The sequence below is a fragment of the Oncorhynchus mykiss genome, chromosome 1, assembly GCF_013265735.2.
Source record: "Oncorhynchus mykiss isolate Arlee chromosome 1, USDA_OmykA_1.1, whole genome shotgun sequence".
Taxonomy (NCBI): domain Eukaryota; kingdom Metazoa; phylum Chordata; class Actinopteri; order Salmoniformes; family Salmonidae; genus Oncorhynchus; species Oncorhynchus mykiss.
In genome coordinates, this window is record NC_048565.1 from 39,496,568 (window position 1) to 39,518,953 (window position 22,386).

The window sequence follows — 22,386 nt, forward strand, 5'->3', positions numbered from 1 at the left end:
GGCATTCCTCTGACATTCCTCCTGATATAGGGGTCCTGGATGGCAGGAAGCTTGGCCTCAGTGATGTATTGGGCCGTACGCACTACCCTCTGTAGTGCCTTGCAGTCGGAGGCCAAGCAGTTGCCATACCAGGCAGTGATGCAACCAGTGCTGTCGAGGGTGCAGCTGTAGAACCTTTTGAGGATCTGAGGACCCATGCCAAATCTTTTCAGTCTCCTGAGGGGAATAGGCTTTGTCGTGCCCTCTTCCCAACTGTCTTAGTGTGTTTGAACCATGATAGTTTGTTGGCCAAGGAACTTGAAGCTCTCAATCTGCTCCCCTACAGCCCTGACGATGAGAATGGGGGCGTGCTCGGTCCTCCTTTTCTTGTGGTCCACAATCATCTCCTTTGTATTGATCACATTGAGGGAGAGGTTGTTGTCCTGGCACCACACGACCAGGTCTCTGACCTCCTCCCTATAGGCTGTCTCATCGTTGTCGGTGAACAGGCCTAACACTGTTGTGACATCGGCAAACTTGATGAAGGTGTTGGAGTCGTGCTTGGCCATGCAGTCATGAGTGAACAAGGAGTACAGGAGGGGACTGAGAACACACCCCTGAGGGGCCCCTGTGTTGAGGATCAGCGTGGCGGATGTGTTGTTCCCTACACTAACCACCTGGGGGCAGCCCGTCAGGAAGTCCAGGATCCAGTTTCAGAGGGAAGTGTTTAGTCCCAGGGTCCTTAGCTTAGTGATGAGCTATGAGGGCACTATGGTGTGAAACGCTGAGCTGGCATTAATGAATAGCATTCTCACATAGGTGTTCATTTTATCTAGGTGAGAAAGGGCAGTGTTGAGTGCAATAGAGATTGCATCATCTGTGGATCTGTTGGGGTGGTATGCAAATTTGGGTGGGTCTAGGGCTCCTGGCATAATGGTGTTGATGTGAGCCATTACCAACCTTTGAAAGCACTTCATGGCTACAGACATGAGTGCTTCGGGTCGGTAGTTATTTAGGCAGGTTACCTTAGTGTTCTTGGGCACAGGGACTATTTATTTATTATTTATTTCACCTTTATTTAACCAGGTAGGCTAGTTGAGAACAAGTTCTCATTAACAACTGCGACCTGGCCAAGATAAAGCATAGCAGTGTGAACAGACAGCAACACAGAGTTACACATGGAGTAAACAATAAACAAGTCAATAACACAGTATAATTTTTTTTTTAAAGGTGGCCTGTTTAAAACATGTTGGTTTTACAGACTCAGTCAGGGACAGGTTGAAAATGTCAGTGAAGACACTTGCCAGTTGGTCAGAGCATGCTCGGAGTACACGTCCTGGTAATCCATATGGCCCTGCGGCATTGTGAATGTTGACCTGTTTAAAGGTCTTACTCACATCGGCTACGGAAAGCATGATCCCACAGTCGTCTGGAACAGCTGGTGCTGTCATGCATGTTACTTGCCTCAAAGGGAGCATAGAAGTAATTTAGCTCATCTGGTAGGTTTGTGTCACTGGGCAGCTCGTGGCTGTGCTTCCCTTTGTAGTCTGTAATAGTTTTAAAGCCCTGCCACATCCAACAAGGGTCGGAGCGGATGTAGTACGATTCGATCTTAGTCCTGTATTGACGCTTTGCCTGTTTGATGGTTCGTCGGAGGGTATAGCGGGATTTCTTATAAGCCCCCGGGTTAGAGTCCCGGAAGCTTATAAGGGGACGGCGTCATTGATGCACTTATTGATGAAGCCAGTGACTGATGTGATGTACTCCTCAATGCCATCGGAAGAATTCCGGAACATGTTCCAGTCTGTGCTAGCAAAACAGTCCTCTAGCTTAGCATCTGCTTCATCTGACCAATTTCTTCTTGACCGAGTCACTGGTGCTTCCTGATTTAGTTTCTGCTTGTAAGCAGGAATCAGGAGGATAGAATTACAGTCAGATTTGCCAAACGGAGGGCGAGGGAGAGCTTTGTACGCATCTCTGTGTGTAGAGTAAAGGTGGTCTAGAGTTTTTTCCCCTCTGGTTGCACATTTAACATGCTGATAGAAATGAGGTAAAACAGATTTGAGTTTCCCTGCATTAAAGTCTCTGGCCACTAGGAGCGCCGCCTCTAGATGAACGCTTTCCATTTTGCCTTTGGCCGTATACAGCTCAATGAGTGCGGTATTAGTGCCAGCATCGGTCTGCGGTGGTATATAAACAGCTACGAAAAATATAGATGTAAACTCTCTTGGTAAATAGTGTGGTCTACAGCTTATCATGAGATACTCTACCTCAGGTGAGCAAAACCTTGAGACTTCCTTAGATTTCGTGCACCAGCTGTTGTTTACAAATATGCATAGGTCGCCGCCCCTTGTCTTACCAGAGGCCACTGTTCTATGCTGCCGAAAAGCTTACAAAGCTTACATGTCGTCGTTCAGCCACGACTCTGTGAAACATAAGATATTAGAGTTTTTAAATGTCCCGTTAGTAGGATATATGTGTTCGTAGTTAGTCTATTTTTTTATTGATTGATTATACGTTGGCTAATAGGACCGATGGTAAAGGTAGATTACCCTCCCGGCGATGGATCCTTACAAGGCACCCGGACCTTTGTTCACGACATCTACATTTTTTCCTCCTGCGAATGACGGGGATGAGGGCCTTGTCAGGTGTCTGGAGTAAAACCTTCCCGTCCGACTCGTTGAAGAAGAAGAATTCCTCCAGTACGCTGCCCTGATATCAAGAAGCTCTTTTCAGGCATAAGACATGGTGTCAGAAACATTATGTACAAAATAAGTTACAAATAACGCAAAAAAAACATATACATTAGCACAATTGGTTACTGGATCGTAAGACGGCGGCCATCTCCTTCTGCGCCATTACTACTTTTTAACTGTGCTATTCAAGTGTTGTCATTGTCCTTCACTTGATCCATTAATTATAAACAGGAAATAATTTGCTTGTTTCATTTGGTTGTGACACTTTGTAGCCCAATCTATTGAGAGAGACAATGTAATTTGGTTACCAAGATAAACAATCATATTTATTGACAAAAATATACCAACTAATATACTGAACATCTTTTGCTTTTCCAGTTTCCAGAGAACCCATTCTCTATGACGCAAATGGAGGAAGAGGTATGGAGGTTTGGATGGAAACAAATTATTTGAGCCAAACAAGGAGGAGGGCATGAGTGGTAGGCTGCATTTTTGGCCAATGGGGCTTTTTATTGTGGGCGTTGCCTTAGGGTGCTATAATAAGGAGCTGAGTGGGATGGTGGAACTGAGGAGTATCTACTTTCACCAGACATCATCCATTAAAACTGAGCTTTTGGTCAGCATTAGCCAAAGTTCAGTCAATGTTCACAACACTCTATTTAGACATGACATAGGATATTATGACATTCCTTCCACCCCAGTAGCCGGACGCAGCTCTGGTCTGGTGGAAGTGTTGCTGCCGCGTCGCCTCTCCACAGCCGAATGGCCGGGACTCTGCAGGGATCCCTCCTCGAAGAAGTCTCCCTCTTCCCTGGAGAACGGACTTAGGGGATGTTTCTGTTCTCGACCCAACCAACCAGCCATGGAGATATGTCACGCGCCATGGAAGACGAAGAAAGCTTCCTCTGGCAACTGGTGCCTCCTTGGAGATGTTAAACAGACCAGAACTGGCTTTGCCACCCTGGATCCAGAGGTTCAAGCGCCTTCTTCCTTAGCGGCTTCCGATTCAAGATCGGATCAGGAGGTACCTGAGCCTTGGTCCTCTGTTCTGTCTCCTTCTCCGGTGGCTTCTACCTTGGGTTCAGATCCTCAGAGCTCCCACCCTCATCAGACCGTGAGGCTGCCAAAGAGACCCGGCCCATGCATCATCCACGATGGATACTACAGCCGGCTCAGGTCCATCGGGCCCCACCTCCCTTCGGTCTTGAGGGGTCTTCTAAATCACTTGAGGCGAAAGAACGACCGGACCTCCTCGGCTGTTTCACCAGCTGTCATCATCGACTGACACTGTTGTAGTCCATGTGGGGTCAAACAATATCAGGAGGGCTAGCTCAGAACTTGTGAAAATGGACTCAAGACCAGTTCAGTTAATCCCTACCATTGTGACACTGAGTTGTCATAATGCTGCATCAAATGTACATTATCCCAGGGGCGTTGGCAGACACAATGTAAGTAATTTAATTTATGTCCCCCTAACTGCCCTGAATAACTCTGTTGATCCTACAGCTATTGTATGCAATAATCATGTGCCTATGAACCAGAGTTACACTGTTAGCACTGAGGTGATGTGCCCTAGTAGGACGTCCACTGTGTGCAGCTCACCGTGCACTATCAGCTCCAATGTAAATAACATGAGCAAGTCTACTTCTGATAACCTTCCCAATAAAGCATTCAAAACAATAACCCAGAAAAGTGCTAAAAATAGCCCATATTAACATATGCAGCTTAGTAAGAAATAAGGTTAATGAAGTAAACAACTTGCTTGTAACAGATGGCATTCATATTCTGACTATCTCTGAAACTCACTTAAATAATACCTTTGATGATACAGTGGTAGCAATACATGGTTATAACATCTACCAAAAAGACAGAAATGCCAACGAGGTTGTGATGCAGTCTATATTCAGAATCACATTCCTGTTAAGCTTAGAGAGGATTTCATGTTAAATACTGTTGAAGTAATATGGCTACAGGTTAATCTGCCTCACCTATAGCCCATTCTTGTGGGAAGCTGCTACAGACCACCAAATGCTAACAGTCAGTATCTGGATAATATGTGTGAAATGCTTGATAATGTATGTGATATCAACAGGGAAGTATATTTTCTGGGTGATTTAAATATTGACTGGCTTTCATTAAGCTGCCCACTCAAGAAAAACATTTAAACTGTAACCAGTGCCTGCAACCTGATTCAGGTTGTCAGCCAACCTACCAGGGTAGTTACAAACAACACAGTCTGAATAAGTCTTAACTTATTATGGATCACCATTACCTGCTGCCAATGCAGCAGCTACTCTTCCTGGGATCCAGACAAATTAAGGCAGTTTATACAATTTTAAAAAACATTACAATACATTTACAGATTTCAAAACACACTGTGTGCCCTCAGGCCCCTACTCCACCACAACCACATACAAAATCCATGTGTACCTGTGTATAGTGCGTATGTTATCACGTGTATGCATGTGTCTTTGCCTATGTTTGTGTTGCTTCACAGTCCCCCGCTGTTCCATAAGGTGTATTTTATCTGTGTTTTTTTTATATATAATTTTACTGCTTCCATCAGTTACCTGATGTGGAATGGAGTTCTCTATGGGGGCGTCTATGAGTGGTCTTTCTGGGCTCGGCGTCAGTTAAACTGCAGTACCGCCAGTGTCCTCTGTATACATGAGATGGCTTGCTTCCCAACTGGAACCCTGGGGACTTGGGGGGCCGCTGTCCTGGCTGCAAATGCAGGAATGCCCACATGCAGGATCGCCGCCAATTGCGGGTTGCAATTGCACACTATTGAAATTGTTTGTGACAATTCCAGTCTTTCGACAGACAATTCATAGGACAATTTCACAAGGAAATCAGGAACAGGTAAGTGAGTGCCATGAATTGACAAGCTCGCATTGACTAATGACTTTAGCTAGATAGTATAACCAAACCCTGTACTTTAAACTTTATTTAGTTAATCTAACGTTTGCTAGCTAGCAACTTGATCAAATTTAGCCACTGGCTAACGTTTACATGCTAGCTACTCTTTCTTCACATAAGTAGTCTCAACTAATTAGCTAACGTTAGCTACCTGTGGTTAACTAGTTAATTAACGTTAGTAGGTTCACTAGTTATCCATTTAACTTAGGTGTTTACAGCAGCTTTGTTGTACGTTTTGATAATTTTGAATAGTCAAAAGAACCACCAACTCGCTTGCCAATTCAGGCTAACTAACTTATCTAGCTGTTTACATTTTAGCTTAGTTGGCTAACGTTATCTAGCTGTTTTGCTAATGGTGTTAGCTAGCTAATGTTCTTGTGACTTGATAAATATAGCTAACGTGACTAAAAGCTGAGTAGTTAGCTGATAGTGCATGTAGCAATGTTTGATAAGAACTTTTCTCAGCTTTGCTCAAATCTCCATTTGGGCTAGCTAACCTAAATAGCCTGTTACCAATTGAAATGTCATTTGCACTTTTTTTATTATGCATTTCTTCTGTATAGCTTGCTCATTTATTAGCTACGTCATTAACGTTGTTTTCGCTTCTCTGAAAATTTGTTGTGAAATAATTATCTTAACATGGGCTTTCTCTCTGTAGATGGGAGGTAGTTCTCTATCATTGAACACTCGGGGTCTTTGTCATGGCAGTCTCACTGCAGAGAAAATACACCCGCTGCAAGCTCAAAACATCTTTGCTTCTTGGCAGCAGCGTTATTTCTCAGTAAACGCATCTCATTTTGCATCCACCTGACAACGGGGGAGTGTGTGTGCGCGCCATCACTAACAGCGGTCCTTGTGTCTCTGCAGCCGTTGCTATGGAGGAGGTGACGCATCTGGTGTCGTCGGGTGACTGTGTTAAGATCTGGGACTCAGCCTCCATGACAGTTTTGGAACAGTTTAACCCGCACAGCGCTACACACCCTGTGGCCCAAGTGTGCTGGAGCAGCAACAGTATCCTTCTTACTAACCCTCTGGGTATGTCCATGTACCTATGTTCAAATCAAATCAAAGTTTATTTGTCACGTGCGCCGAATACAACAGGTGTAAACCTTACAGTGGAATGCTTACTTACAAGCGCTAACCAATGGTGCAAAAAAAAAAGTGTGTGTAGGTAAGTAAAGAAATCAAACAATAGTAGAAAGACATTTGAAAAAGAGTAGCAAGGCTATATACCTGTTAGTCAGGCTTATTGAGGTAGTATGGCTTGGGGGGTAAAAACTGTTGAGAAGCCTTTTTGTCCTAGACTTGGCACTCCGGTACCGCTGTTATAATGGATTATATCTATTTTTTTCCTTTGCTCTCATCACATTCTAGTTGAACCATAGTGGTGAGCAGCCCCCACACCTTCATGTAAACTATTTATTTTTTAGGTCATTTTTATCATCCACCCAGTTTTGTTCTGTGACATAAATGACAATATGCAGTCAGTTGCCTTGACTCCTCAGATCAGTATCTTGTAAGTGCCAGCAGTATAGGAGACAAGCTGGTGGTATCCAGTCTCAAGTCCGCTCCTATCCCAGTGGTGGAGCTTGCAGAGGGGGTGAGTGTATGTGGCCTGACAGCCAGGGCCAGTAAAATACTCTTTCAGTTCCATTCTAATTCATTACCCTCCCGCATGTTGTCACATTATTATATTTTTTTGTCCTCAGAAAAAGCAGACACGTGTGAGTCTGAACTCAACGTCCCAGTACCTAGTGAGTGGGGGGCTTGATAACTCTGTTAACATCTGGGACCTGAAGGCCAAGAGGCTTCATCGCACCCTCAAGGTACTCTGTCTTACCTGTGACCCTACCCATGGTAACTATGTTCTAGTACCTATATTTCGAACACATCTCACCCGAACACCTGGTCCAAGCTTTCGGTGTAGATATCAAGGCATTTTAGAGTTACCTGTATTACTAGCACTGAGGCTCAAGAACTCAAGGCACAATCTACATCCTCACATGTCTCTCTCACCAGGACCACAAAGAGGAGGTGACGTGCGTGTCCTTCAACGGCAGTGACAGCTACATCGCCTCGGGCTCCACCAGTGGTGACATCATCCTGCACAGCATCACCACCAACCTGTCCAGTAATGCATTTGGACACGGCATCAACCAAGTGAGTGTTCTGTTGGACCTGACACACTTAACACTGTAACCATGACCCTTTGCTTATACTTAGCCAATTCTATCCCAGTGCCTGAGTGGTAGGGGCTAGGGGTTGTTACTGGTCATCAAATCAATATGAGGCTGAAGGATAAAAGACAATGACAAAATTGGGGACAATTAAAATGCCTCAGGTCTAAAATTACGTTCCTCCCACCTCAGCCCATCCACGACCTGAAGTACTCTGTGGTTAAGCGCTCCCTGCTGGGCAGTGTGTCAGATAGCGGCTCGGTGGTCCTGTGGGACGCCAACACTCAGAAGGAGCTGCACGTGTTCGATGGAGCCCACAAGGCCCCCGCCTCAGGCCTGGCCTTCTCTCCTGCCAACGACCTGCTCTTTGTCACCGTTGGCCTGGACAAGAAGATCATCTGCTATGACACCTCCAGCAAGATGTAAGAGCATGGGGTTTAGTATTGACCAAACAAGTTTAGAGATATACTGTTTGACTGAGAGAGAGCCTGTTACCTTGGTATTTTTTTACAAGCTTTGTTGTTGCAATTTTTGGGGGTCAAAACACATTCACATTATTTTGTACTTTGTCAATGATGCTGTCCTTTACTAGTGATTAGTTCTTCAACAGCGTGAAGGGGACTTTAGAACTGGCTCTTGTGCTTTTAAGTACAGTGTTGATGTTTGTTTCTGCTGCCTCTCTCGCAGTATTCTCCGCAACATGTGTGTGGAGTCCCCGTTGACGGCCATTGACTTCACTCCAGATGGGGCAGGGCTGGTAGTGGGCTCCACCCAGGGCAGACTGTACCTGTACGACCTGCGCAACCTCAGCTCCCCTACTAAGACTGCCGCGGCACACAAGACCTCCATCACCAGCTTGCGCTTCCAGAGTTCCCAGAGCAGACACCTCAAGGTAGGCTACACACCACAGCCCACTTGGCCCACAAAATTTGAAAAGTTTAAAATAAACAGCACTCTTTAAAATCCCTGAATTGGAATTTCCTAAACTTCAAAAGTTCAAATTTTATTTTTGTTAGGGACTGCAGCTGTACTGTGACTGAGACACTGGTTTTGAGATTTTGGGATGACATTTGTTTGCGCAAGGAGGCACGCCAAGACCATGTGGTTTTTCTTTGGTCTGTTGTGCATGTTGTACGGAACCAACTCTTTTTTTATTTTTTATTTATTCCTTAATTTATGTAAATAGTTTGACACTTATTGTGGCATAAATGCTTTTGTATTGAGTGTTCTATTTCACTTGATGGGAAATGCTGTGCCCTTTTGTTTTTACAGTAAGCATTTGCCCAGAGTAATGCACTTTGTCAGTTCAGCGTGTATCTCTTGACAGCATGCACTGTAAACCTGCATTGTATGGCTATGGGCTCCTGACTAATAAAGGACCCAAATGCTTCTAAAACCTTAAATACAGATCTCAATAGAGACAGTATTGTAGCTTGTATGTATTTAACTGGCATGTGTTACCTGAGATCAATTAAACTTGACCTTTGCAAGCTAACCATGTCCCTTGGTTTTTCCCTTGTTAGTCCAGTAAAATAGCTTCCAGCAAGTCTTCCAGGGCCCAGACACGCAAGAGGATCTCAGCCAGGCTGGGTAGTACCTACCTACCAGTAACTACCCCTAGCTCCACCTCCAATCCCCCCTCTAGCCTGCCTGCACACCATGCAGTAGAAAGAAGGGATGGACAAGCCCAGGGCACAGGTCAGACTCGCTCTAGTACCTCAAATATACTCTGGCCAACATCCTGACCTGAAACACCAGCCGATTTTCAATTAATGGTCTAGACCAGTGCTAGTCAAACCTTAGCTTAGAGGTCCAGAGAGCAGATTGTGTGTTTGTGTGTGTGTGTGTGTGTGTGTGTAGGCACACACAGAGAGGCAGAGGACCAGCTGGGTGTTGACTGCCTGCCTAGTCTGGACAAGTTCAGCAGCGTGGGTAGAAACAGCCTGGACATCTTCTCCCCTGTAAAAGACGGTGAGCTCCACACTTGTCTTTGATTCTTCAATTTAGTTTCAACTTACTCTCTGATATATCAAGTTTAGATTTGGTTGTTAGTCTCTCTCTCCTCTCTGTTTTCTTTTCAAACTGACAGCTTGTTTTCTTTGTCTTTAGATTACAAAGCCCACGGGATGAGTGGTGATGCTTCTGGTGGAATCAAAGGGAAAGGTAGGTGTATTTGCCATGTCCTCTTTTACAGTTCAAGTAGTTATCTCGTTGAATGAATGGTCATGAGGACCCTGCACCGCTAACCATGAGTTGAAGACGTGCATCTTTTTCAATTATCCCTCTGTAATAAACCTGATGCAACTAATCAAGGGCTTGGCTAGTAGTTGAATTGGGTGTGTTAGTGCTGGGCTAGAACAAAAATGTGCACCATGTGGGGTTCATCCAGGAATTGATTGAGAAACACTGCTATAAACATTCAATAAAGTTCACTGTCCACTGTACATCTCATATATACTGGTGTACATGATTGAGACCACATTTGTGACTGTTGTTTGTATGTACCATAGCGATCAGTTTGGATATGTTCTCCAGAGAAGGGCAGCAAAGCATGGAGAAGTTCAGCAAAGTGGGACGCAACAGTCTGGACATTTTCTCTCCTGTTAGAGAGGGTGAGATTTTATTTGTGTGTCTCTTGACATTAAAAGTTCACATTGTTCTGCCCAGCTTCACAAACCTGCAAACTTTTTCAAACCCTTTCCACTTTAATAGAGGGATACTGAGAGATTCTTGCATTAACCCTGTTCTACTTACCCATGGTCAGATGAACTTGAGGATACAATTTTTATGCCTCTGCCTGCAGTATGGAGGAAGTTATCGGTAGTTTCGTGAGCAGACACTTAACTAGCAATAGCGTAATGACTGGAAGTCTATAGGTACGGTAACGCCATTGATTTTCTTAATCTTTGCAGATTACAAAACCCATGGAATGACTGCAGATGAATCAAATGGGAAGAAAGGAAACAATCTGGACTTCCTCCCTACCTACTCTGGTGGTCCCCCACACCACAAGACTCCCCTGGGCACCCTTGGAGGAGGGTGCTGTTACAGCCCCCTGCCTGTCTTCCAGACCCCTTCACCAATCAAAGAGGAGCTAGCCATGCCCCCTGCACCAGCGCAGACAGACACACAGGACTCAAAAAGGGTCAGTCTACCTTATTCAATCAGCTGTTGTACCATGACCAACTTGGAATGCTGACACAGACCATTTGAACCAGGAGTATTCAATTATTGTCCTGGGGTCTTCCCAGCCCAACACTATCAGACCTGATACAAATACTTAAGGACATTCATTACTTGAATCAATTGTGATAGTGTTGGGCTGGAACAAAAAGGTACCGATCAGGGAAGCCCCAGAACCAGAAATGAAACTCCTGATTTAGTCTCTGTTTATCCTGTCAAAAGTCTTCAAGCTCTGTCATTTGTTGTTGATCATTGCTAAACAACCATTTTCAGGTCTTGGTGTAGATTTAAGTCAACTGTAACTCAGCCACTCAGGAACATTCTCTGTCTTGGTAAGCAACTCCAGTGTAGATTTGGCCTTGTGTTTTAGGTTATTGTCCTGCTGAAAAGTGAATTAATCTCCCTGTGTCTGGTGGAAAGCTGACTGAACCAGGTTTTCCTCTACGATTTTACCTGTGCTTAGCTCCATTCCGTATCTTTTTTTTATCCTGGAAAAACTCCTCAGTCCTTAATGATTACAAGCTAATCCATAACATGATGCAGCCACCACTATGCTTGAAAATACAGAGAGTGGTACTGAGTAATTTATTGGATTTGCAGTGTTTGCAGTGTTAGACAGCACCGGCAGACGTTTTACGTGCCCCCAACAGATTGTGTTTATTTGCATTGTTTGTTACTTATTTTGTACATAATGTTGCCGCTACCGTCTCTTTTGACCGAAAATAACTTCTAGACATCAGGACTGCTACTACTCACCACGGACTGGCAGAATCCTTTTTTTTCCTTTCACGACTCTGACAAGCCCGACGCGAAGGATATACCGCTTCCTCGGGAACAGGACCCGGTCCCAGTGATCTGTATGAAGAGGAGGCGGCGAAAGAGGTGCCAAAGGGCGGCTGCCATCTGAGAATTCGTAGGTGATCGAATAAACCCCCACTTCCCTCCATTCTGCTAGCAAACGTACAATCCTTGGAGAATAAAATCGATGAGTTACGCGGAATATTAAACTACCAGCGGAACATTAAAAACTGTAACATCTTATGCTTCACGTGGCTGAATGATGACAATATCAACATACGTCTGGTTATACGATGTACCGGCAGGAAAGAACAGCGGCGTCTGGTAAGACAAGGGGCGGCGGACTATGTATTTTTGTAAATAACAGCTGGTGCACGATACCTAAGGAAGTCTCAAGCTATTGCTCGCTTGAGGTAGAGTATCTCATGATAAGCTGTTGACCACACTACCTACCGAGAGAGTTTTCATCTGTATTCTTCGTAGCTGTTTACATACCACCACAGTCAGAGGCTGGCACTAAGATAGCATTGAATGAGCTGTATTCCGCCATAAGCTAACAAGAAAACGTTCACCCAGAGGCGACGCTCCTAGTGGCCGGGGACTTTAATGCAGGGAAACTTAAATTTGTTTGACCTAATTTCTACCAGCATGTCACATGTGCGACCAGTAAGGAAAATAACTCTGGACCACCTTTACACACACAGAGACGCATACAAAGCTCGCCCTCCATTTGGCAAATCTGACCATAATTCTATCCTCCTGATTCCTGCGTACAAGCAAAAATTAAAGTAGGAATCAACAGTGACTAGATCGATTTAAAAAAAGTGGTCAGATGAAGCAGATGCTAAGCTACAGGACTGTTTTGTTAGCACAGACAAATATGTTCCAGGATTCCTCCGATGGCATTGGGGAGTACACCACATCAGTCATTGGCTTCATCAATAAGTGCATTGATGACGTCGTCCCCACAGTGACCCCAACTAGAAGCCATGGATTACAGGCCAGAGCTGCTGCGGCGAACCATCAAACAGGCAAAGCGTTAATATAGGACTAAGATCGAATCGTACTACACCGGCTCCGATGCTCGTCTTATGTGGCAGGGCTTGCAAACCATTACAGACTACAAAGGGAAGCACAGCCGAGAGCTGCCCAGTGACATGAGTCTACCAGACGAGCTAAACTACTTCTATGCTCACTTCGAGGCAAATAACACTGAAACATGTATGACAGCACCAGCTGTTCCGGGAAGACTGTGTGATCACACACTCCACAGCCGATGTGAGTAAGACCTTTAAACAGGTCAACATTCACAAGGCCACAGGACCAGACAGATTACCAGGTAGTGTACTGCGAGCATGCGCAGACCAACTGTCAAGTGTCTTCACTGACATTTTCAACCACTCCCTGTCCGAGTCCGTAATGCCAACATGTTTTAAGCAGACCACCATAGTGCCTGTGCCCACGAACACTAAAGTAACCTGCCTAAATGACTACTGACCTGTAACACTCGCATCTGTAGCCATGAAGTACTTTGAAAGGCTAGTCATGGCTCACATCAACACCATCATCCCAGAAACCCTAGACCCACTCCAATTTGCATACCGCCCCAACAGATCTACAGATGTTGCGATCTCTGTTGCACTCCACACTGCCCTTTCCCACCTGGACAAAAGGAACACCTATGTGAGAATGCTTTTCATTGACTACAGCTCAGCGTTCAACACCATAGTGCCCTCAAAGCTCATCAATAAGCTAAGGACCCTGGGACTAAACACCTCCCTCTGCAACTGGATCCTGGACTTCCTGACAGGCCGCCAACCCAGGTGATTAGGATAGGTAACAACACATCCGCAACGCTGATCCTCAACACAGGGGCCCTTTTCAGGGGTGTGCGCTCAGTCCCCTCCTGTACTCCCTGTTCACTCATGACTGCACAGCCAGGCACGACTCCAACATCATCATTACATTTTCAGATGACACAACGGTGGTAGGCCTGATCACCGACAACAACAAGACAGCAGGTCAGAGACCTGGCATTGTGGTGCCAGGACAATAACCTCTCCCTCAACATGATCAAGACTAAGGAGAGTATTGTGGACTACAGGAAAAAGAGGACCGAGCACGCCCCCATTCTTATCGACGGGGCAGCAGTGGAGCAGGTTGAGAGCTTCAAGTTTCTTGGTGTCCACATCACCAACGAACTAGAATGGTCCAAGCACACCAAGACAGTCGTAAAGAGGGCACAACAAAGCCTATTCCCCTCAGGAGACTGAAAAGATTTGGCATGGGTCCTCAGATCCTGAAAAGGTTCTACAGCTGCACCATCGAGAGCATGACTGGTTGCATCACTGCCTGGTATGGCAACTGCTCGGCCTTCGACCGCAAGGCACCACAGAGGGTAGTGCGAACAGCCCAGTACATCACTGGGGCCAAGCTTCCTGCCATCCAGGACCTCTATACCAGTCGGTGTCAGAGGAAGGCCCTAACAATTGTCAATGACTCCAGCCACCCTAGTCATAGACTGTTCTAGTCTCGCTATTGTTATTTTACTGCTGCTCTTTAATTACTTGTTACTTTTATCTCTTATTCTTATCCATATTTTTTTTAAACTGCGTTGTCGGTTAGGGGCTTGTAAGCAAGCATTTCACTGTAAGGTCTAAACCTGTTTTATCCGGCGCATGTGACTAAAATTTGATTTGATTTAGTGCCTTGTTGCAAACATGATGCATATTTTGGAATCTTTTTTGTTCTGTACAGGCTTCATTTTCACTCTGTTAATTAGATTGTAATTACTCCACAATACTAATGTTGATCCATCCACAGTTTTCTCCTATCACAGGCTTTAAACTCTGTAACCGGTTTAAAGTCACTGTTGGCCTCATGGTGAAATCCCTGAGAGGTTTCCCACCTCTCTGGCAACTGAGTTAGGAAGAACACCTGTATCTTTGTATTGACTGGATGTATCCAAAGTGTAATTAATAACTTCACTATGCTCAAAGGGATATTCAATGTCTGCAAATGTTTACTCTTGAAATGATTGTCTCGCCATAACAAAGGGGTTGAATACTTATTGACTGAAGAGATTTCAGCTTTTCATTTTGAATTAATTTGTTTAAAATAATCTAAAAACACAATTCCACTTTGCCATTATAGGGTATTGTGTGTAGGCCAGTGTCACAAAATCTAATTTTAAATTCAGGCTGTAGCACAACAAAATGTGGGAAAAGTCAAGGGGTGTGAATGCTTTATGAAGGCATTGTACACAATAGTCAACCTCTCATACAGATGAAAGTTGTCGCCCACCCATAAGCAAGCCCCCTCTAAAATAGGCATTATTTTATGCCTGGCTTCTACTGTAAGGCTTCTCAAAATAGGACTATGGATGCAGGATTTAATGGCTTCTAAGCAAGTTGTGGTCCAGGCAGTACTGAAACTGGAGACAATGTTCAAGCTGCTCTTCACCTGTTGTCTGTTTGACTGACAGTATGAGAAGGGCAGTGGTTCCAGTCTGGAGGGTGAAGGCCCAACCACGCTCACGTCATCAGCCCAGACCTCACACAGCCAACCAGCACCGCCGTTCTTCACCACTGAACCCGGCCTGAGGACCAATGAATTGCAGGCCCAGCTGAGCTACAACACGCCCCTAAATGGTGTGCTGCCCATTATTGTACCAGGTGAGTTAGTGTTGTTATTTGTCTGTTTGGGTGAGAACTGTAGATAATATGCCATATCAATGAATTTAGCATAACATGTATTATATCATAACTATACAGAACAAAAATATAAACGTAACATGTAAAGTGTTGGTCCCATGTTTCATGAGATGAAATAAAAGACCCCAGTATTTTTCCATATGCGCAAAAATGTTTTTATATCCCTGTTAGTGAGCATTTCTACTTTGCCAAGGTATGCCACACCTGTCAGGTTGATGGATTATCAAGAAGCTGATTAAACAGCATGATCATTACACAGGTGTATCTTGTGCTGAGGAAAATAAAAGACCACTCTAAAAAGTGCAGTTTTGTCACACAACACTATGCCACCGATGTCTTCTTTTTGAGGGAGCGTGCAATTGGCATGCTGACTGCAGGAATGTCCACCAGGCCTCCCGAGTGGAGCAGTGGTCTAAGGCACTGCATCGCAGTGCTAGCTGTGCCACTAGAGGTCCTGGTTTGAGTCCAAGCTCTGTCGCAGCCTCATAGGGCGGCGCACAATTGGCCCAGCGTCGTCCGGGTTAGGGGAGGGTTTGGCCGGCAGGGATGTCCTTGTCCCATCGCGCTCTAGCGACTCCTGTGGTGGGTCTGGGTGCATGCACGCTGACACTGTCGCCTGGTGTACGGTGTTTCCTCTGACACATTGGTGTGGCTGGCTTCCGGGTTAAGCTGGCATTGTGTTAAGAAGCAGTGCGGCTTGGTTGGGTCGTGTTTCGGCGGATGCATGGCTCTCGACCTTTGCCTCTCCCGAGTCCGTACAGGAGTTGCAGCGATGAGACAAGACTGTAACTACCAAGTTTGGATACCACGAAGAGAAAAAAAGAGTAAGAGATTCCAGATAATTGAATGTTAATTTCCCTACCATAAGCTGCCTCCATCATTTTTCAGAATTTGGCAGTATGTCCAACCGGCCCCACAACTGCAGACCACGTGTATAGTGTTGAGTGGGCAAGCGGTTTACTGATGTCACCGTTGTGAACAGAGTGCCCCGTGGTGACGGTGGGGTTATATGATATGGGCAGGCATAGACTACGGATAACAAACACAATTGCATTTAATTGATGGCAATTTTAATGCTCAGAGATACCGTGACGAGGTCCTGAGGTTCATTGTCGTGCCATTCAATTAATCTTCTGCCATCACCTCATGTTTCAGCATGATAATGCACGGCCCTATGTCGCAAGGATCTATACACAATTCCTGGAAGCTGAAAATGTTCCTGCATACTCACCAGACATGTTACTAATTGAGCATGTTTGGGATGCTCTGTATTTACGTGTACTGCAGTCTGTTCCAGTTCTTGCCAATTTTAGCAACTTCGCACAGCCATTGAAGCGGAGTGGGACATCAAATCAAAGTTTATTTGTCACATGCACTGAATACAACCGTGAAATGCTTACTTACAGACCTTAACCATCAGTGCAGTTTTTAACTAAAAAAATAGGTATTCGGGGAACAATGGATAAGTAAAGAAATAAAAAAACAACAGTAAAATAACAGTAGTGAGGCTATATCCAGTATTCCACAGACCACAATCAACAGCCTGATCAACTCTATGCGAAGCAAATGGTAGTCACACCAGATACTGACTGGTTTTCTGATCCACACCTCTACCTTAAAAAAAAAGTTTTCTGTGACCAACAGATGCATCTGTATTCCCAGTCATGTGAAATCCATAGATTAAGGCTTTATTTATTTATTTCAATTGACTGATTTACTTATTAATTATAACTTATGAACTGTAAATATTTGAAATTGGTGTATGTTGCGTTCCTATTTTTGTTCAGTATTGTAAAATATGAAATTATGTATGCACAGCATTACATGTACAGTGTGTGGTAGTGTGTTGTCAAAACTAATGAAAAATACCCTGTCAGTGTCTTTGGCAGTGGCATCCTCGCTATCCGAGAGAATAGTGGAGGCTGTTGGAACAGAGGGTGGAGGGGCTCCCCTCACATCTCTGCAGATCCAGTTCATCCGCAACATGATCCATGAGACCCTGGAAGACTTCCGGTGGGTGCACCTTCTCACAGCATATCACTTACAGTTGCCGAACCATCTTGTGCACCGTTTCTCTGTTCAATAGTGTCATTGGAATTTCATAATTCCTATAATTAAATTCACTCAGTCTATTTTATAAGAATTTAAGATTCCTATTTGCATAAAATAGACAGAGACCAGTCTTATCAAAATTAGATAATAGTATTTATTCTCGGAGCTCGCTGCCATGTAACCACGAACAACAGTTTATATACAAAATATGACGTCATAGGTTATAAACTGTCCTTCCTCCTATCAACCAGGACAAAGCAGGTTCAAAAGTTTATTCCAACTCCCTAGCTCGCTCACTCCAGACACACACTTATCAAGATTAACTTCTGGAATCTTCACCTTCATCCATCACTATTTAGAAGACAGTTCCAGATAATGGAAAACCCAGGAAAACACTCGCTGCCTTATCTAAACATCCCAGAGCTAAGTTGAGTTGGTTCAACCATAGGTTAACAACCCTTTTTGCTTACTTAAAAACCCACAATCCATTCCTCCCCAACCTAGCTGAAATGGTATTTATTATGTTTAATTACCCCCTGTTTCATGCTACACAATCCCTTCCTTATGAATTAACATTATTAATCAGATATAATAAAACAGTAGAGTTTAATTAGTTATAGTTCTATTTAAAATGTAGATATTGTTTAGTCATTACTCATAAAATTCCTAACAAATAGTAGATTTTTGGCTAACCCCGTTTCCTCCACAGGGACTCCTGCCACCGAGACATAGTGAACCTCCAGGTGGAGATGGTCAAACAGTTCTACATTCAGCTGGTATGTGACATGTCCCTCTGGTCTAACTCCACACAGGTCCATTGTGACACATAGGCCACTACACACCACACTTGAGTCCCCAATAAAAGCACACGCTAAACCAGTCTGCATTGTGGTTCCATTTCCCAAACCGACCTCTTGCAGGGTTTGTACAATCATGAAAATCCTGGAAAAGTCATGGCATTTTAAAATGGGATTTTTCAGGCCTGGAAACGTCATAGAAAATCATTGTATCATTTCTGTTAATGTAATTTTTAAGGTTATCAATCAAATAAAAATCAACATATCAACCAGGATCCGAATGACACTTTAGGGCATCTGTGTTTGCGTGACTCACCTGCATATGTGCGAGGCAGCCAATTCAAAACATACAGTTGAAGTCGGAAGTTTACATACACTTGAATGGCGCTCACCCACTCTGTAAATGTTAATATTATCCATAAAAGTATCCCTTACAATTATACACATCAGTTATGTAAGCTAACAACCAGCATACAGTTGAAGTTGTAAGTTTACATACACTTAGGTTGGAGTCATTAAAACTTGTTTTTCAACCACTCCACAAATTTCTTGTTAACAAACTATAGTTTTGGCAAGTCGGTTAGGACATCTACTTTGTGCGTGACACAAGCAATTTTTCCTACAATTGTTTAGACAGATTATTTCACTTATTCACTGTATCACAATTCCAGTGGGTCAGAAGTTTAAATCAAATCAAATCACATTTTATTTGTCACATACACATGGTTAGCAGATGTTAATGCGAGTGTAGAGAAATGCTTGTGCTTCTAATTCTGACAATGCAGTAATAACCAACGAGTAATCTAGCTAACAATTCCAAAACTACTACCTTATACACACAAGTGTAAAGGGATAAAGAATATGTACATAAAGATATATGAATGAGTGATGGTACAGAGCGGCATAGGCAAGATGCAGTAGCTGGTATCGAGTACAGTATATACATATGAGATGAGTATGTAAACAAAGTGGCATAGTTTAAAGTGGCTAGTGATACATGTATTACTTAAAGATGCAGTAGATGATATAGAGTACAGTATATACGTATACATATGAGATAAATAATGTAGGGTATGTAAACATTATATTAAGTAGCATTGTTTAAAGTGTCTAGTGATATATTTTACATCAATTCCCATTATTAAAGTGGCTGGAGTTGAGTCAGTGTGTTGGCAGCAGCCACTCAATGTTAGTGGTGGCTGTTTAACAGTCTGATGGCCTTGAGATAGAAGCTGTTTTTCAGTCTCTCGGTCCCAGCTTTGATGCACCTGTACTGACCTCGTCTTCTGGATGATAGCGGGGTGAACAGGCAGTGGCTCGGGTGGTTGTTGTCCTTGATGATCTTTATGGCCTTCCTGTGACATCGGGTGGTGTAGGTGTCCTGGAGGGCAGGTAGTTTGCCCCCGGTGATGCGTTGTGCAGACCTCACTACCCTTTGGAGAGCCTTACGATTGTGGGCGGAGCAGTTGCCGTACCAGGCGGTGATACAGCCCGACAGGATGCTCTCGATTGTGCATCTGTAGAAGTTTGTGAGTGCTTTTGGTGACAAGCTGAATTTCTTCAGCCTCCTGAGGTTGAAGAGGCGCTGCTGCGCCTTCTTCACGATGCTGTCTGTGTGGGTGGACCAATTCAGTTTGTTTGTGATGTGTACGCCGAGGAACTTAAAACTTACTACCCTCTCCACTACTGTTCCATCAATGTGGATAGGGGGGTGTTCCCTCTTACATACACTAAGTTGACTGCCTTTAAACAGCTTTAAAAATTCCATAAAATGATGTCATGGCATTAGAAGCTTCCAAATGGACAATGACCCCAAGCATTCTTCCAAAGTTGTGGCAAAATGGCTTAAGGACAACAAAGTCAAGGTATTGGAGTGGCCATCACAAAGCCCTGACCTCAATCCTATAGAAAATGTGTGGGCAGAACTGAAAAACCGTGTGTGAGCAAGGAGGCCTACAAACCTGACTCAGTTGCACCTGTTCTGTCAGGAGGAATGGGCCAAAATTCACCCAACTTATTGTGGTAAGCTTGTGGAAGGCTACCCAAAACGTTTGACCCAAGTTAAACAATTTAAAGGCAATGCTACCAAATACTAATTGAGTGTATGTAAACTTCTGACCCACTGGGAATGTGATGAAAGAAATAAAAGCTGAAATAAATCACTCTACTATTATTCTGACATTTCACATTCTTAAAATAGTGCTGATCTTAACTGACCTAAGACGGGGAGTTTTTACTAGGATTAAATGTCAGGAAACTGAGTTTAAATGAATTAAATGTATTTGGCTAAGGTGTATGTAAACTTCTGACTTCAACTGTATATTGTACCCTATAGTTAGTTATCTGTTTAGCCATTATTAGCATGTATTCATGTTTTCGTCAAGTCACAAAAAAATTATCACAACACTGGCGAATAAGGCCATAAAGTTAATTAAATTTTAACGATAATATTTCATTTTATTCCTTCTGTCAAAATGTGTATAAACCCTGCTCTTGGTTCCTTGCTGCCTTTCAGAACGAGATCCATGGTCTGATCGAGAAGTACTCTGTCAATGACTCGCTGGTGGAGGAGATTGAGAAGCTGAGGGAGGAGAACAAGCGACTCCGAGACGGTTACTGAGAGGTTGACTTGATGGAGTTAATCACCCCTGGATACAGTTGTTGTCCCTTCTCAACTCGGACAAAAGTCTTCCGCAGAGCTCAAAGTCTATGTGGAATAATCGTTCCAGGGACAGAACTCTGAAGGCCAAATGTGCCTTTTTTTGTATCCTGGTTTAATTCCCTCCGTCTCTTTACATGGCATGCAGGGACCCTTTGTATTCTCACCAGTTTATTTTGTACATGTCAAACTTGCCAAGGGCCTTGGAATGGATTAATTAAGAAGTGCCTTACTAGTTGTAACCCAAGGGCTGGACCAGTATGTTATCAGTCACAAGGTATGACACAGTGGTTATCATGCTGGACTGGCCCGTGATGGCATGGCACTATTTTACCCCAATTCAAAACCGGTCTCTCCTCTCGCAGGTCCTTGTTGACTCCACCAGTGGATCTAATGGACAAGTGTAAGTAATGATGCAAACTACGTTACAATATTGCTGATACCTATTCATTCCTTTTAGATCTGTGAAGGAGAGATCAGCAAGGACCCAGGGATTGGAAGATGCATTAGCTTGGGATTGCCCTTAAATACTTATCTTCAGTATGGTTGAAGTTGATAGTATCTTTTGGCTTTTACTAGAATACTGAAGATAAATTAGGGCATGCCTTTGTTGGAAGACATAATCATGATAGTGTTTGTTGTGGACTAAGTAAGAAAAGGCCATATCGGTCATCGATTTCTCTTATTGTAAGCAAAGTGGTGCCAAGCTCCCCTCTATGAAGGGTGTTTGCATCGCCAAGTTTCTGTTCCTCATAGTTGAGTTTCTTTTGTTATAGATTTTTTTTATAAGAGGAAAATAAATACTCAATATGCATACAATCTCTTAATGTAATTCATTCTGATTTTAGAGTGACGCAGGTGACCGTTGAACGTTTTCAGTTACAATGCACCGTGAATGGTTCCATAAAGAGACGGCATGTTAATTCTTTAATTTAACAATGAAATACAGGTGCAACAACACTTACAAAATAATACTTAAACATCTGTAATAGTATTGAATAAAATAAATCTGATGCTTAGAGCCCAAATACTTCCTAATGGAAGAATTGAAAAACTAGATCAGACTGCATAGCCACATCATCAAAATGGAATAAAAGCAACCTTAGGATCAGTGCTATCTGGGATCCTTGGGACGTCCTTAACCATTACCCATTTAAAATGTCAACTTCCATAGGGTAGGGACGTCCCAAAGATCTAGCACGGACCATAGGACGAACACTGATAGAGGAGCTCTATGCCAGCAGCTCGGAGGATGGAACACTCAGCCTGTGGCAGACCGCAGTGGAAGGGCATGCTGCCAGGTAGCAGACAACTAACCTGTCCTTGTGGTCCATTTCAAATGGATGTTATTCTAGAAACTTGAAGTAGCTAAGTTGAGACTTTTTTTCTCTAAAAAAATGAACAGTTCAAAAA

The 22,386-nt window shown here is 43.7% G+C and overlaps 1 protein-coding gene across 1 annotated transcript; it reads left to right on the forward strand.

Moving 5' to 3' along the window:
* The first annotated feature begins 5,337 nt into the window (after positions 1–5,337).
* LOC110522487 (protein NEDD1) lies at positions 5,338–21,792 on the forward strand. The gene is made up of 16 exons (XM_021600918.2): positions 5,338–5,537; positions 6,462–6,605; positions 7,100–7,194; positions 7,304–7,420; positions 7,614–7,754; positions 7,964–8,193; positions 8,459–8,663; positions 9,295–9,469; positions 9,632–9,742; positions 9,881–9,934; positions 10,282–10,383; positions 10,684–10,916; positions 15,237–15,426; positions 17,343–17,478; positions 18,227–18,293; positions 20,830–21,792. Exons 2-16 carry the CDS (start codon positions 6,470–6,472, stop codon positions 20,932–20,934), a joined length of 2,097 nt encoding a protein of 698 aa, XP_021456593.2. The 5' UTR covers positions 5,338–5,537; positions 6,462–6,469; the 3' UTR covers positions 20,935–21,792.
* The last annotated feature ends 594 nt before the right edge of the window (positions 21,793–22,386 follow it).